The following is a 17,983-nucleotide window of genomic DNA, read 5'->3' as shown; positions in this document are numbered from 1 at the left end:
GAATACTCGCCATTGTAGGTCTCGATGTCCGCTGTCTGCTTGAGACGTTGAAGCTTCTCGCGCAGGACAGACTGGTAATTCGACGCTTCGTAGTGTTGGAGCACATGCTCACGGAAAATCCCCCACGTGTGCTCCTCCGCTCGAGTTGTCGACGACCAGTGCAGAAACCATCCGGATGCTGGCTTTTCCATTGCCGATCCGGCGATTCCAGGAAGACGCGCGCTCGTGTCTTCAATTGGAATGTTGTTGATGCGGCAGGCGTTCTCGATCTGGAACAGCCATTCGCGGACGTCTTCCCCCCTCTTGCCCGTGAACTTGGGCAGATGGCTCGGCACTTTCGTGCGGTCGGCCATCGCTTGGTTCAGCCGATCGATCTCGGCGCGTAGCTGGGCGATTGTTGGCATGGGCTCCTTCTGGTCAGGTTGCTGGGACCAACAAGTGATACCAGTATTTCTGGAAACGCTAGCTTGGGGGAGGGCGTTCGAAACGAGAAGTGCCGCCCCCGCAGCTCAGGCGGATGGAGGCTTCTAGAACCTTCTAGATAGTTCCACGGCCGCCCTACATCTGCCTTCTTGTATTACATACTGAATCTATGTTAAGCTGAGCCTGTCTCTGATTGGCTGAAACTCTACACCTATCATATCTGATACAGTTACAATACCGTATCATAGCATACAAGTTTAGCATGTCAATTTGTCTTCATCTTCGTCAACCTACGTGCATAATATTATTTGTGCAAAGGAAGCTTTATTATAAAAGTGTTGTAGCTGAGCACTCAAAGGATACAAAACTGATACTATTAATAGTATGACAGATTACAAAATCGCTGGATTATCACGTCCATTGGTATCACCGGATGGATTCTGGATATAATCCAGAGAACAGTTCGGTGCAAGATTTTTGTTTGTTTGGGAGATGCCATACATCAAAAGAATTTCGAGATTCTCTACAGTACTATTTTTTCTTCTCTTGTGACACCTCCTTTATTGTTTTAAGCAAGAAACCGACAAATGCACGCAAGATCGAGCTAAACTAAACTCTTAAATTTGCCTTTCCATTCTATTGTAAAAATGGATACGCAAGTTTAAGTGTATTCTCAAGGTTATGGTCGTTAAGGGGGACCTTAGACTCGCCGAATTCAGCAGAATTGAGAGCGGCGCGGGCGTCGTCCGTAAGTTGTTCCCACACGATGAGATCCTGAAATTTGCCATCAACTTCCGAAAATGTTAGCGCCAGCCACTCAAAGCTGTCCCAATACGTGGTAGAAATCCTGGTGGATACGTTGGAGCCGCCAACATAGGTGTAGTTCCATCTGCGGCGGCTGATTCGATTTTGGGCAATTTGTTGGGTACCTACAAAACCCATTGGAGGTATGTTGGTTTGCTTGAAGTACGCATCTCGCCGTTCTGCCATCGTTAAAGTAGCCATCCATTGCCGCTTCTGAAGCTGATGCGACAACGATGCACCAAGGATTTTCGGTGTTTCTACATGTAGTGCTGGATTGTCAAGCCAAAGCACCATACTCGCCCAGTAGTGGCGGTCCTTTGCGTCGAAATCCCAGAAGCTTTTAGGAAAATACCATGCAAACACCATGGCCCATTTGTCTTGATACCACGTCGATCGTCCGCACACTTGAGACCCCAGAGGGGCTTCTGAGCAGCCTTCTGTGCCTTTTGTTACCTTGAGCCCCCCACTGGTCTCGCCCGCAGCATTTACAGCTGGAAACGATACACGACCCTGTGTAATATAAAGCTGCGGCTTGAACTTGACTGCAGCCCTTTCGGCTATCGTGACTGGGACAGGCTGAGCGAATGGTTGTACTTGATCATGGTTAATCGTCCCGGCACGAGTAGAGGAGAGAAGCGCGAAGCACTGCACCAGGAGCACAACGAGATTCATCGCTAGAATAGAGAGATTTTTAGAACAGTGGCGACACGATAAATTGGAAAGTAAGGCTCGATGTGAAGCAACAATAATGTATGTAGAGGGAGTATACATCAAAAATATAACTTGATTAGATTACGCTGAATAAAATGATAATCATAATGTTAAGAATTATATTTAAATAAATCATATTATTAATATTTTAGTTTTATATTCTACTAAAGTATTTAGGCGCTAATGTCCATAACAAGCCAGTTTTCATCAAGTCCAGGGTACGTTTGTCGTATTTTAGCTTCAACACCTAGAGTTTTTCTCTATTTTATAAAAGTTTTTTTTTTAACTAAAGTGTAAAAATACCGTTACTGCTAAATATTGCCTCAGCGAAATTGATACTTACAAATACAGTGTAAGCGATCACATCAGGATTCGTTCTGTGCGAACGTTAGCCGGTATTTTCTAACTAAGGTATGCTTTAATATTACTACTGTATTACCGAACTGTGCCATAACCACTACCGGCTTAAAAATCATTAGTTGTTGGACTAGCGCGACCTATGGACTAGCGCGACCTATGGAGCAGCGATTTTATGGATAAATTTATAAGAAAATGACAAATAGATTACCAATGGTGCTCCAATACTTAGAGAAAGTGACTGGATCACGAAGTTCCAGCGAAATGTATTTTTGAGCCACCTGATGTGACCCTTTTTCTGATAATTGTTGTTAAGTCCAGCGAATCTGATTAAGAAATCCTGTGTTCAAAACTAGAAGGATAGATCAAAACAAAAATACTACTGTAATGATTTACATATTGAAATTGATGTTCTTGGGGCTCTATAATTCCGAGAAGCCCAGAAGGCAAATGACACATGAGCACTCCAGTGGGTTCCTATCAGCGTATCGTGCTAACGTTGGTGCACGCTACCAAGAATACTTTGTCAGCCAATGTCATTCCAGACCTATGCGATTCCATGGCTTACACAGCTAGTGGTCATGTTAGCGGGCTTGTGAATAAATCTCACAAGAAATCAGATATTAATAATATAACTGATTACAGGTCCTCTTGTGTTGATCTAAGCATTTTTCCTTGAATCTGGAAATGGTGTGGCGTAATCCAGAATGAACAAAGATGCAGCACTTTGCCAAATTAAAAGGGATTGCAGGGCATATTTGCACAGACGAGACAGATGAAGAGTCAGATTTAATGGATAATCCGAAATGGTGCTCGTTTTAGTCTGGTAATTATTAATTACACCCTTTCGTGCGTCACTTAACTAAGCTATACCATACAAATTCAAGTAAATGGAATGCGAAAGGGCTGGGAGCGCCCTTTTTTAAATTCACGGTACATTAACCAACTCACGACGTCACAACTAATGTATTTTTCTACAGAGCTTGTAAAATGGCGCTGAATGCGACCTTTTATCACAATTTTGTTCCTGACCGCAGTGACTGCTGATTGGCTACGAATCTTATTTTGTATGTGACCAGATAAACTAACAACGGATAGACCAAAATAACTGGTACATTGTTCAAAAAAATGGAAGCAATGAATATTACCTTCATTTAGTGGTTTTTATCACCCTGCGCCATTGCGTCACCCACGCCAACCAACGTGTCGCGTGGTGGCGTCAACAAGCTCGACAGCAATCGCACGGTATGTGCTGTAACTGTGCAAGTAGCAAGGCAAATAGCAGGTCAGGCTTGTCCAGCGTCAGTACGTATTTTGCAGAATTCTTACCCACGAAAACGCTGTGAGAGACAATATCGGCCTTCGGGAAGTATAAGTGAAGAGATTTGTTTAAGCCTTCACAGAACTTTGCATTTTCGCGACAGTTAGTATTCGTATTGTTGCCCTGGAATCTAACTAGGTGGGATGAGAACGCATTTCAACATGTGCATGTATTTTGAAGTTTGTAAATGAATATCGTGCTATTAATACTTTCATTTTTCTCGATAACGGCTCAATTTGTTTTTACAAATAATCACATGTTATAACTCTATTTAATCAGATTGTATAGATATTGACGTTAGTAAAGGAAATTGAGTACAAATTGAATATGACATGGACGGCTCCCATTCACCGCTGATTTTACTAGCTTCATTCGTAAATGGAACGCGACACGATGACAGTGACTTCTGGAGCGCGGAAGCACGTTAACGCTCAGGCTTACGGCGAAATCAAGCGCCGACGAGTTGCAAGGGTGCTTTCGTCAGATAGCCAGCCAGCTGATAGTACTGTGTCAAGCGCATTGGGCGGCATTGTCGAGTTCAGGCGCGCATGGAGCAAGTTTCGTAAAGAGGGATGGACAGCTAAGCCGCCAAGGCAAGGCTTGACCGATCGCTATCGCTACATTCGACACGGGAGCCCAATGGAGTAGAAGGAGTCGATGTTTTTACTGCCGAAGAAGCTGTACTTCGACTCGTCGGTTCAGGTGCTGATACAGCCTCCCGCGAGCTTACGCCGGGTACGCCTAAACCGACTAGCATCTATCACGACTAGTACTAACCCTGTTTGTGTAATTTCACGTGCGATGCGCTCCCACAGGGGCCGTGGGTGCCGATGCTGGTGAACATGGACGCGGCCACGGATCTGGTGGTCGAGGACGTGGTGCACGTCGCTGTGTACAAGGACGTGACCAGGGACGTCGCGCTGTACAAGAGCTGGGCGGTTCCTTTGGTAGTTTTGAAGCGGAGAGGTTGAGTGCCGCTCGAATGGTGCAGACTTACCACGGTTTGATTAATGTCTTTACTTGGTTGGAAAGGTCTTCAACAATGGTGAGAACGCTGCCGCCTCTACTGCAACTGATCTACGTGGGCAAGCTGGTGGCAATTTCACCCAAGAAGGAGACATGGATAAAATATGCCGCGTTTAAGGTGATTGGTACCGCTTACATTATGTGCCGTGTGTGTCGACGGATGCGGAAAGGCAACAAGGCTCGCTTTTTCAAGTACGTTGGATCGATTTGCAGTACCAATATGCTACTAAATATCTTAGTGTGGGTAAAGTTCAAGATGGTATCGAGAACGATCGCGCCCTCTTGCAAGTAAGAACGCCGGACTAGCAAATACTGACGCAACTGGACAGTGACGGTGATATGGGAATTGAAGATGTTGTAAACCTGGAAGAGGGTGAAGTGTAAGAGGAGTAGAGTTAGCACCACTAGTTTGGAAGAAGTGGGGCGATTAAGAACATGAGATTGAATCCGCCTGGACACACAGAAGGACTCAAGGATTTGCTTCCGCACTCGAATGGTTCTTTTATGACTCGCCTTCGGCCTGAATACGAGCACATGTTTGACCATTCGGCAAGCTCGTTGTGGTGCTGGCGACGTTCTGTCAAGCTGAAGCTCGCTGAAAGTGACAGCGTGCTGTCACCTCACTTCTTCAAGCAGCACATGCATTCACTCCACTCGAGCATCATCAGCTGATGCTCCGGTGCCAACTGCCATGGTCGCCACTACATGTTGTGTATGAAGGCGGCAAGAAATTCAAGCCTGCGTGCCATGGACACGCAAGTTGCTGATGCTCAAGGAAGGAGCGAGCATCATTATGAACATCATCGGAGGTCCTGCTACAAAGGACCGCAGTGAACGACTAAGGAGTCTCCTAGGAGACCAACAGTAAGTTCTAACTCTTTAATATATCTCACTTTCCAATTCACCTTCCCGAGCCCAAGTCCCCGGTCTCGTGATACTCGTGTTTCTTTGCGTACGTCCCTCTCTATATCGGGAGACAAGTTCTACATGACTCGAATGAGTACGCTATTGCAAAGAGCATTAGGACGCAAGTCCGTTTACACTACCGGAATTTCATAACGTTCGTTGTAGCCCTATTCTACATGGCATTGAGTAACAAGGGAGAGCTCTCAAACTATTGAGAAGAGCAGCCTCAAGACCGAATTTTCGCCAAATTGATGTAAACGACTTAGGCGGTGCCTCAGCTTCAACGCAAAACCATCAAAATTTGCGGACGACACTGCTGCACGCATCCGGCCGCTGCTCAAACTGCAGAAAGTAATGGGAGATAAATAAGTGGTGGTGGGCCGCAATGTTGCGCTTGATGAGGCCAGTGTGGCGTGCCGCTCACTCCAAGGTAGACAAATGATCGTGATCAGCCCTATGAAGCAAACGGGTAAATACCACTTTCGTTTGTACATGCTGTGTTGTTCGTCAAGCTGCCGAAGTCTTGCAGGAGCAACACTGCGTTGCTTCTGTTTCAGTGCTTGTTCACGGGATTCGTCATTTTCAAGGCTATGTCGGATACGACTGCGCTGAGTGTGGCTCAAATGCTCGAGGAATGTGTGCCGACCGAAGATGTGTTTAATACCAGACGCGACTGATGCGTCAAGAATATATTATGACAAAGCGTTGTTGCCTGAAGACAGCGAAGAGCCAGAACAAGCTGCTGGCAAAAATGAAGTCAAGGTCATTCTTGACGATCGAACACCGCTGTCAAAGGGCACGGAGCGTACCGTACGCGAGTTCAAATTCAAGTGGGTCGGCTACGAAGATCCAACTTGGGAGCCAGCATCCAACTTGTCGTGTGGGGGTCTGCCGTACCATTAACTGCGAGCCAAGAAGAGCGAGAGCCGGCTGCAGATGGTGCAAGTTGCGGACGAAGCCTAGCGCGGCTGGATCACGTGTGAACGGTCCACAAGGCGATGCAGTCTGTATTAGCAGATGAAACAAGCTACTGCAACAACAATTTGTGTATGCTTTTGAAATGGATTAAAAATAAGAAGATACGAAGCCGACAAAATTGCGACCGCTGAAAACGAGCTCTCGCTGGACCCCTCAACAGTTTGCTGGATCGCCGAAAAAACATGATGGGACATGCAGTGAGGATTCAAATCGACACCAATCGCTAGGCCGCAGCGGCCAAGAGTGTCAATGAAGTTGAGTCCTCACCCTCCTTCTCCTCTCCATCAGGAAGCAGAGACTCGGCGGTTGGAGCTACATCTGGAGCCTGCGAGCCCACGAAACAAGACTCAGCAGGCGTAGCAGTCGGAATAGGATGAGGGGTGGCGTGTCCAAGGGGTCGCACCAAGTCGATATACGCTCGGAAGGAGACAGAACCGGATCGACTACCACGCTGCGGTACACATTCACGAAGCGCGTGCCGCGAGGATTAAAGAACTTAGGATTGCGCTGGCACAGGAAGTACGTGGTGTTGTACGGATGCTGATGTGGCGCGTCCATCCATCCACAAGGCGATGCAGTCTGTATTAGCAGATGAAACAAGCTACTGCAACAACAATTTGTGTATGCTTTGGAAATGGATTAAAAATAAGAAGATACGAAGCCGACAAAATTGCGACCGCTGAAAACGAGCTCTCGCTGGACCCCTCAACAGTTTGCTGGATCGCCGAAAAAACATGATGGGACATGCAGTGAGGATTCAAATCGACACCAATCGCTAGGCCGCAGCGGCCAAGAGTGTCAATGAAGTTGAGTCCTCACCCTCCTTCTCCTCTCCATCAGGAAGCAGAGACTCGGCGGTTGGAGCTACATCTGGAGCCTGCGAGCCCACGAAACAAGACTCAGCAGGCGTAGCAGTCGGAATAGGATGAGGGGTGGCGTGTCCAAGGGGTCGCACCAAGTCGATATACGCTCGGAAGGAGACAGAACCGGATCGACTACCACGCTGCGGTACACATTCACGAAGCGCGTGCCGCGAGGATTAAAGAACTTAGGATTGCGCTGGCACAGGAAGTACGTGGTGTTGTACGGATGCTGATGTGGCGCGTCCATCCATCCACAAGGCGATGCAGTCTGTATTAGCAGATGAAACAAGCTACTGCAACAACAATTTGTGTATGCTTTGGAAATGGATTAAAAATAAGAAGATACGAAGCCGACAAAATTGCGACCGCTGAAAACGAGCTCTCGCTGGACCCCTCAACAGTTTGCTGGATCGCCGAAAAAACATGATGGGACATGCAGTGAGGATTTAAATCGACACCAATCGCTAGGCCGCAGCGGCCAAGAGTGTCAATGAAGTTGAGTCCTCACCCTGCTACTCCTCTCCATCAGGAAGCAGAGACTCGGCGGTTGGAGCTACATCTGGAGCCTGCGAGCCCACGAAACAAGACTCAGCAGGCGTAGCAGTCGGAATAGGATGAGGGGTGGCGTGTCCAAGGGGTCGCACCAAGTCGATATACGCTCGGAAGGAGACAGAACCGGATCGACTACCACGCTGCGGTACACATTCACGAAGCGCGTGCCGCGAGGATTAAAGAACTTAGGATTGCGCTGGCACAGGAAGTACGTGGTGTTGTACGGATGCTGATGTGGCGCGTCCATCCATCCACAAGGCGATGCAGTCTGTATTAGCAGATGAAACAAGCTACTGCAACAACAATTTGTGTATGCTTTGGAAATGGATTAAAAATAAGAAGATACGAAGCCGACAAAATTGCGACCGCTGAAAACGAGCTCTCGCTGGACCCCTCAACAGTTTGCTGGATCGCCGAAAAAACATGATGGGACATGCAGTGAGGATTTAAATCGACACCAATCGCTAGGCCGCAGCGGCCAAGAGTGTCAATGAAGTTGAGTCCTCACCCTGCTACTCCTCTCCATCAGGAAGCAGAGACTCGGCGGTTGGAGCTACATCTGGAGCCTGCGAGCCCACGAAACAAGACTCAGCAGGCGTAGCAGTCGGAATAGGATGAGGGGTGGCGTGTCCAAGGGGTCGCACCAAGTCGATATACGCTCGGAAGGAGACAGAACCGGATCGACTACCACGCTGCGGTACACATTCACGAAGCGCGTGCCGCGAGGATTAAAGAACTTAGGATTGCGCTGGCACAGGAAGTACGTGGTGTTGTACGGATGCTGATGTGGCGCGTCCATCCATCCACAAGGCGATGCAGTCTGTATTAGCAGATGAAACAAGCTACTGCAACAACAATTTGTGTATGCTTTGGAAATGGATTAAAAATAAGAAGATACGAAGCCGACAAAATTGCGACCGCTGAAAACGAGCTCTCGCTGGACCCCTCAACAGTTTGCTGGATCGCCGAAAAAACATGATGGGACATGCAGTGAGGATTTAAATCGACACCAATCGCTAGGCCGCAGCGGCCAAGAGTGTCAATGAAGTTGAGTCCTCACCCTGCTTCTCCTCTCCATCAGGAAGCAGAGACTCGGCGGTTGGAGCTACATCTGGAGCCTGCGAGCCCACGAAACAAGACTCAGCAGGCGTAGCAGTCGGAATAGGATGAGGGGTGGCGTGTCCAAGGGGTCGCACCAAGTCGATATACGCTCGGAAGGAGACAGAACCGGATCGACTACCACGCTGCGGTACACATTCACGAAGCGCGTGCCGCGAGGATTAAAGAACTTAGGATTGCGCTGGCACAGGAAGTACGTGGTGTTGTACGGATGCTGATGTGGCGCGTCCATCCATCCACAAGGCGATGCAGTCTGTATTAGCAGATAAAACAAGCTACTGCAACAACAATTTGTGTATGCTTTGGAAATGGATTAAAAATAAGAAGATACGAAGCCGACAAAATTGCGACCGCTGAAAACGAGCTCTCGCTGGACCCCTCAACAGTTTGCTGGATCGCCGAAAAAACATGATGGGACATGCAGTGAGGATTTAAATCGACACCAATCGCTAGGCCGCAGCGGCCAAGAGTGTCAATGAAGTTGAGTCCTCACCCTGCTACTCCTCTCCATCAGGAAGCAGAGACTCGGCGGTTGGAGCTACATCTGGAGCCTGCGAGCCCACGAAACAAGACTCAGCAGGCGTAGCAGTCGGAATAGGATGAGGGGTGGCGTGTCCAAGGGGTCGCACCAAGTCGATATACGCTCGGAAGGAGACAGAACCGGATCGACTACCACGCTGCGGTACACATTCACGAAGCGCGTGCCGCGAGGATTAAAGAACTTAGGATTGCGCTGGCACAGGAAGTACGTGGTGTTGTACGGATGCTGATGTGGCGCGTCCATCCATCCACAAGGCGATGCAGTCTGTATTAGCAGATGAAACAAGCTACTGCAACAACAATTTGTGTATGCTTTGGAAATGGATTAAAAATAAGAAGATACGAAGCCGACAAAATCGCGACCGCTGAAAACGAGCTCTCGCTGGACCCCTCAACAGTTTGCTGGATCGCCGAAAAAACATGATGGGACATGCAGTGAGGATTTAAATCGACACCAATCGCTAGGCCGCAGCGGCCAAGGGTGTCAATGAAGTTGAGTCCTCACCCTGCTTCTCCTCTCCATCAGGAAGCAGAGACTCGGCGGTTGGAGCTACATCTGGAGCCTGCGAGCCCACGAAACAAGACTCAGCAGGCGTAGCAGTCGGAATAGGATGAGGGGTGGCGTGTCCAAGGGGTCGCACCAAGTCGATATACGCTCGGAAGGAGACAGAACCGGATCGACTACCACGCTGCGGTACACATTCACGAAGCGCGTGCCGCGAGGATTAAAGAACTTAGGATTGCGCTGGCACAGGAAGTACGTGGTGTTGTACGGATGCTGATGTGGCGCGTCCATCCATCCACAAGGCGATGCAGTCTGTATTAGCAGATAAAACAAGCTACTGCAACAACAATTTGTGTATGCTTTGGAAATGGATTAAAAATAAGAAGATACGAAGCCGACAAAATCGCGACCGCTGAAAACGAGCTCTCGCTGGACCCCTCAACAGTTTGCTGGATCGCCGAAAAAACATGATGGGACATGCAGTGAGGATTTAAATCGACACCAATCGCTAGGCCGCAGCGGCCAAGGGTGTCAATGAAGTTGAGTCCTCACCCTGCTTCTCCTCTCCATCAGGAAGCAGAGACTCGGCGGTTGGAGCTACATCTGGAGCCTGCGAGCCCACGAAACAAGACTCAGCAGGCGTAGCAGTCGGAATAGGATGAGGGGTGGCGTGTCAAAGAGGTCGCACCAAGTCGATATACGCTCGGAAGGAGACAGAACCGGATCGACTACCACGCTGCGGTACACATTCACGAAGCGCGTGTCGCGAGGATTAAAGAACTTAGGATTGCGCTGGCACAGGAAGTACGTGGTGTTGTACGGATGCTGATGTGGCGCGTCCATCCATCCAGTACGCCGATGCTGACTAGCATCCAGAGCCGGAACGTCGGACAACCAGTCAGACGTCTGAAAAGCAAACGACAAGATCTAAATTGGAAGCCGGCTCCAAGAGCAGCTCGCCGCAAATGAACGGCGGATGAGAAGGGCCAAAGGAAACAGAATCACGTCTCCACGACATATACAGCTCACGGTACTTGTTGCGAAGACGATCGGCACGACGGTCGCGCTCACCGAAGATCTTCTTCAAGAGAGCTCTCAGTAGCTTCGTGTTTTTTCTGTCGTGGCTAACGCTCTAAAGTTCTTCGATGAGACCTCGCTCAACACCGGCCAAAGGAAGCCAATGGAGACGCTCCTATAACGCGGACCCGAGGTCAGCTTGCTTGCCGCCATCACCTCAAAGATTCGTTCAGATCCACTTGAGACGGGTCTTGATTGGGGCACGTTTGGAGATGGGGGTGCTCGGGTCGAAACCGATGGCGTCGAAGAGGCACGGCTGGAGTGGGTATAGCCGCCGGAGTTGCTGATAAGCGGGATCCGGATCCATGTAGTTGAAAAATAGCATCAAGCGATCGAGAAGACGGACGAGAAGACGCCTCAGCAGCAGATGGAGACGGTTGCCATTGTGGAGCTGGCGATGAAGGAGGATATGGTCCACGCAGTACGATCGGAGAGGTCGACATAGGTGAAGGATTCGGCCGAGTAGGAGTCGGAGACCGAGCTGGACCAAGACCGCTACAATTATTTTCGAAAACTACTACGTCATCGCTGTCAGCCGGACTTGAATGCTCGGTAGGTGGTGGAACACCACCGCCACCACTAGTGTCACCAGCTGGAATATCCGCCAAGGGTTCATCATCATCATCGCTGTCTCCACGATTATTGTCATCATTACCACCGTCACCAATCTCCATGGAATAACCAGCCGAGGAAACACTTGGTACAGAAACCGTTGGAACCGTCGTAGCCGGCTTCGAAGACTCGGAGGCTACTGGGGCAGCTTCAACAAGGACATGCCCTGCTGTAGAAACCACTCCCGAGACTTCGGTCGTCATGGAAGTCGCGGTAGACGTCGTAACAGCCTTGCCCGATGGAACGGTGTTCTCCGTCCCTTCGTCTTCGTCATCCGAGCCGAACATGAGCCGGAAATCCTCTGGCTCACGCGAACCTTTTTCGACAGCGCGTATATATGCTGGAGAAGAAGAAACCGTTAATGCAGATAGCTTAGCCACGATATGGGCACCCTGAGGTTGAGATGAAGGCTGTCGGAACGAACTTTTGCTTTCCTAGCAGAAATATTGTTGTGGGAGCTTCCTAGCTACATTTGTAGCTAGGATTTACGTGGGATTTCCAACACCAAAACGGAATACTTCCGTTCGAGCTGCGCTCACACGAAGTCCCTCCATGAACTCGGTCACGCTGACCAGTCCCGGAAGAGAGCCCGCCGCCATTCCGGCAATAACAGTTATCAACTCTTGGACATAGTACAATAACTCCTTCTTACCCTGCCGAGTAGCAAGGAGCATCGACCGAATACGGTGCGCCTGATTAGGCGACGTGAGCGCGCGTAAAAGCTGTTGTCTAAGCTGATCCCAAGTGGAAAATGCAGCATCACAGACGTACCACACGTTAGAGCCCACTCGCGATTTCCAAACCTGGAAATAGCTAGCGCCACGCGCTGATGTTTAGACTGGAGCAGGACCGATCCCATGGCCATCTCGACCTCACGTGTCCAGAGAAGGAGATTCTCATTATCCTTCGCATCGAAGGTTTTTACGCTCGTCATAGACGGCTTCTGTCTCTCACAGACGCTTCACGCGTCATCGACGTGGTCGCCGTTGCGGTCCTTATCTTCTCTTGGACTTGCTCCAAGAGCGCGTTCTCGTAGCGTGATATCGATTCCTGCCTGGCGGTGACCGCCTCTGGACCTTGCGATGCAAGATGGGCCATGCTCCAGGCCAAGAAAGGAAATAAGTTTAGTAAGCGCGTCCTGCTGCGTGGGGGGGAAATTCGCGAACACGGGGTGTTCCATACTCGCAGAGGGTATAATCAACCGACTCAGGAGCGGAATTGACTACAAGTGTTTTTAAGTGCAGTGGGGCTGCCGTAGCTTCAGCGATAGAGAAAGATGTTCGACTCAAAGAGTCACTAATACTAAGCTCCTTATCTAAAGGACACTTGCAGCTCACCACCAGGGCTCAAAGTTAATAGTGTAACTTTATACTTCAAAACCAGAAGTGTTTTATTTACTAATTTCCGGCCAAGCCGCCTAGGGGTAAATGCATCTGTCTACCTATCTAGCATAGCTAAACCTAATCAAATGCATTACACGTGGGTTACAGCCAACGTACTGAGAGGCCATGTTAGCTCACCGACTTGTGTACTGATATTTTGTTAGCTCTCCTGGTACTCCGTACCCCTGTGTGCTCCACACCATGTGATCCCGTTACATTTCTTCATTTGAAAGTACTAATTTCCAGTAGTACTCTTTTTGTTACAAGATGATTTTTACAGACCTTTTATGCGCCTGAACGAAGACCTTACACCGTCAAAGAAGACCAGGCGAGCACTCTATTATGCAGGAGAAACACAGTGTGCGACGCAGGTCTATAGGCTGGATGCATGCCCTCACGCTGTTACATATTTAAAACCAAAAAGTAGTATGTATATGATAATTGGTGATATGAGAGGAATAACTATATCTACGCCTTGCTATTCGACACAATTGCAATTAAGGCAAGTGACCGATGGATGGTCCTCCGTCAATTGCACGCACTCCCTCAGTTGGCAACCTGCTCTCGAAGATCTATTTTAGAGCTTTGAATTTTAAACGCTGTAAAAACATAAACTACGCACCTCTTTTGATATTACACTAGCCGAGTGCCGCCGCTACGCGGCGGGTAAGAATGAATGTCGTTCCTTGTGTTTTGCCTCCGTTCCGCTCGCCACGGGCTCGCTTCATTACTCGCACGGTAGGTTGGCAGAGTGTGGCTCAGGCGGGTCCAAAGGCCCGCAGGGTTGCAGAAGGTGCCGATTTGGGCCGCCTCGCTGCGCCCGGCATCTTTTAGACCAATAGGGGCCACCTTCGCTGCGCTCGTCAGCCAGTAGAAATATTTAAATTATTTTATCCAATTATTTGTCTGGAAAAGCGTGACAGGCACGACAATTTAGTGTGACGGACAGACAGGCTGCTGCAATAGATGTTTAAGACTAGCGCTCTGGGCGTCCGCTCCGCGGACGCTAGGGCATAGTTGGTTGGTGTAGTGCGGGCTGACCACCTCCGCTGCGCTGCGGTGTGCTTAGCGTTTCTACGTACAGCAAATCAACATATAATACATGTATATTGTGTACTACTTATAATACGCTCCAAAACAACACCGCACACAGTATCCTTAGTGTCCACATATTTTGGTAGATATGACCAGGGTTTAACGTGATCTGCAAGATGAGCACCATCTTACCCGGGAAGGTTTTGTCTATAATCACATTTGAGCTCATAGCTCCCAAAATGACACAAATCGGAGGCGTGTGTGGCTGCAAAGCTAACAAATGCTGTTCAGAAGACATGGCAGTATCAGTGATGATCCAAAATTGGCATAGACCGGTGAGGAATCCCAGTTTAGCTGGAGTAAATATGTCTACTCAAACATAATATCATCTGTCACGTCATCGCCGTGAGGCAGTCGACACCATATCATTGATTGCGACAGTCTATTAGAGAAAGGTTTAGTCAGCTCCTCGCGCGAAGTATCTTTTAGGACAGATAGATTTTGCCGATAGTAGCGACAAACACCAATATTATGCGTTGCAATTGTTCTGCTGAGCTCTTTATGATATTACTGAAGGTGTTTCCACTATCTTTCCCATACATTGATTCTACTTGCATAGCTGGCGCACATACTGACTTATTTGCATAGATTCTGACTGATAGAGTGGCGTAGGCCCTTTCGAGTGACATTTACTGGCTCCGATATGTATGACGAACATACGAAGCCACATAACGGTAGGCAGATTATCAGATCGTGGATATCTTAGACTTGATTCGAGTCGTCGCTCATGTACATTATATGAAGTACTTTTGCTGCCTACTTACTAACTCGGCGTGCTATTTGATGTATCCGTGCATATATTGCGAGGTCGTTAATGAGTGTATACCACGCGATCGTGATATCTAAAACCTATATATAGGATCACTGTCGCTTTCTCGGTACATTTGCGTCGTCGTGCTGGCTTACTGTGCTTACGTTTCTGATGTATCCGTCTATATGACCAAGCAGGTCACTAACTGGGCACAGGTCATATTGCAGTGATACTGGCACGCTGACCGCGCATCTGTAACATGTATTCAACGCAGTATCTACGCGCGCGGCGGGTACACCTTATAGCCACCCGCGACTCAACCGAGCTCTTATCTTGACCATTATCGATAGGGCACTAAAGTACAGTATTGCGTACAGATACATCGACCTGCGACAGTCACTTGTATGGTCTGCATTATGGCACATGTGTTCGTGTCTACGTAGACAGTAACGTATCGTAGCGTGTAGTACTCACTTAATACTGTAGTTTCAATTTGTGAGCGCCCATTAGTGGAATACGCGCTGTGAAAGGTTGATGGTACATACAGCATGATTTAGCTTATGTCCCAATGAGTGAGTGTACTTGTCGTCTACGTGACGTGTATACGGATAGGAACGGCCAGCTTGCGGCTGCTCCGCAGTATATACCATGTGCTAACTATCATATGAAACGCGCTACGTTCTTTAGGTGCGTCAACACGCTTGGTAGCGCCACAGTCAGTTTACCGTATGCGCTGTCCCAAGCCTTGCGCTGCCCACCGGTATACAAATTACAAAGATAAGCGGGGTTAAGGGCCAAAAGGGTATATTTACCAATTACTTTCTCTTCTGCTGCTTCTTTTGCTCGATGTACTTGGCGTTTCGGGCGGTCAGCTTGCAAGGGCGGCTGTGCTTCTTCTTCTTCTTCTTGGGGTACCAGTCAGGACCCATTGCCTTCTTGACGTTCGCCAGGCTTTCCTGGCGGCGCACTTCGGTCGAATCAGGTGGTGGGGGCTTTTCCCCCCAGAGCTCAACCGCTTTTGGGCCGTTCTCGCAGACAAGACAGCGCCGCACTATGTCCCGCCCGCCGATTGTACGGAGCGCGTAACCGTACTGCAGCTTCCCGCAACCGACGCAGCGCGCCCGGGCATCCTTCGTAGACCGCTGCGAGTTCAGCAGGAGCAGGTCAATCTTCGCCTCGCATTGCTTGCACGCAGGGCCCACCATTTTGCAAACTGTGAGTAAGTTAACAAATTATATTGTTCTAACCAATTACTTGCGTCCAAATATTAGCCAATAGCACGGTCCTGCAAGGCTGGTATTTATTATTAGACAAAATATTAAATGTTTTAAAATATTTCTATTTTTCTTTGCTTTAATAATACTTTTATCAGATTTACAAAAAATACATACTTTACATGCAATAAAAGTGACTAAAATCCCTATGTACCGTGCGCGCATAGATTTATCAGGTGCGGTGCACGGGAGCAGATAGCGCAATAATCGTGCAGCCGCGCGCATTCATTGCACGGTGAAAGTGGTGAGTGTCAGGTGACGTAAAAAGATATATATTCGCAAAGTCCCTACAAAAAGCGCTGGTCGTGAAGCCTACTTTAGTATTAAAAAATACTATCGTCTCTACTTTTGAAAGTCTGTGGAAAATAGCATCGCCGAGCTCTTACCAATGCGGCCTGTGAAGCTTATATTAATAATATCAATACTACTAATATCGTCTTTACTTTGAAAGGTGCGTGGAAAATAATATCCCAGAGCTCTTACAAAATTCTGGTCTGTGAAATCTACACTAATAATAATAAATATCTCTATTTGAGAAGTGTGCAGAGCTCTAAGAAAATAAAGGGGTTACTGTACCCGATTTCAGTACATACGACAGGTTTTGCGTAGCTAAATGTCAATAATCAAGTATCTGCGCAGCTCGCCTAGCTGTTGCAACCAATCGATGCGTTTCGTGCTCGGCAGAAATGTTTACCTTACGTCCAATCCCGAGGGCGAGAGACGGTCTGATCGTGCGACAGATCCAGTCTGTGTCGCAGGTCGGCAAATATTGACCAATGCGCGCGCGAGTTAATTGTGTGACGCTTTTGGATATATTTGTAATTTTGGCCTAGTTAGGTCGAGTCAGAAAGGTAGGCGCGGTCGGTAAGATGGAAGGAAACTGTATTAAAAGGCCCAAGTGTAGCCATGCGAAAAGGTAGGGAAAGGCAGCAAGAAAGGAAACGGACGGACTGATTGATAGACGGACGGACAGACCCGCTGCAAGGTTAAGATGCGGGAAATTGTACGTACTGTACAGTATTACGTTTAAAATACCGGTAACGGAAGTGGTCAATTCGAGGCCGGTTTGCAGGTGCAATTTTCGGATGGGCACTGCTTCGGACTTGAGCTTTGGAAGTCATAAGTTTTGACAGTTCTGGAACTTTCGGAATCCCTCTTTTTTTAAGGTGGTGATTGGCACATAATATGACAGTGTTGGTCGCTGTATTGTTACTTAAAGAAACCACTGGAATTGTGGCGGAGGTTCAATTAAAGGCCGGAGTTAGACTTGTGTTGAGTATGTTCATTGGAACCCCAGCAGCAGGGGTAGGTCTACTAGAACGGTGCATATCGGTCGTACTTAAGGCATTATCCTAGGTAACTAGATTTGAGAGGTGATGCCATTCTGGATAGGACTACATTTCCAAAAGCACGCAGACACAGACAGCGCTCGAAATGTCGAGCGGGGCGCCGGATCTGCTCGAGCCCCCAGAGCTCTGCTGCCACCCGGAGAACCTCGTACGGCTGCTCATGCGTCATGGCTAGCGACTCTTACCTTTTGCTGAAGCCAAGACCTCCTGTGTGCTGTGGAACTGCCCGGTAGGGTGGGGTAACGCTGTCGGGTTGACAGACGCACAGATTAAACCAATTTGGCACGGCAGTCTTTTAGTTCCACATACTAATGAGGTCGTACTGATAGTTGCTGTGT

At 48.4% G+C, this 17,983-nt stretch overlaps 1 protein-coding gene across 1 annotated transcript; it reads right to left on the bottom strand.

Annotated features, from left to right (window-relative positions):
• Positions 1–1,059: 1,059 nt before the first annotated feature.
• Positions 1,060–1,899, bottom strand: PITG_23062 (NPP1-like protein; the record flags this gene model as incomplete). The annotated part of the gene is made up of 1 exon (XM_002898076.1): positions 1,060–1,899. The coding sequence occupies one exon, from the start codon at positions 1,897–1,899 to the stop codon at positions 1,060–1,062; it is 840 nt and encodes a 279-aa protein (XP_002898122.1).
• Positions 1,900–17,983: the final 16,084 nt, after the last annotated feature.

This window comes from Phytophthora infestans, genomic scaffold (genome assembly GCF_000142945.1).
Source record: "Phytophthora infestans T30-4 supercont1.39 genomic scaffold, whole genome shotgun sequence".
NCBI classification, from domain to species: domain Eukaryota; phylum Oomycota; class Peronosporomycetes; order Peronosporales; family Peronosporaceae; genus Phytophthora; species Phytophthora infestans.
Note: the sequence above shows the minus strand (reverse complement) of the source record. Positions and strands in the feature narration are given on the sequence as shown.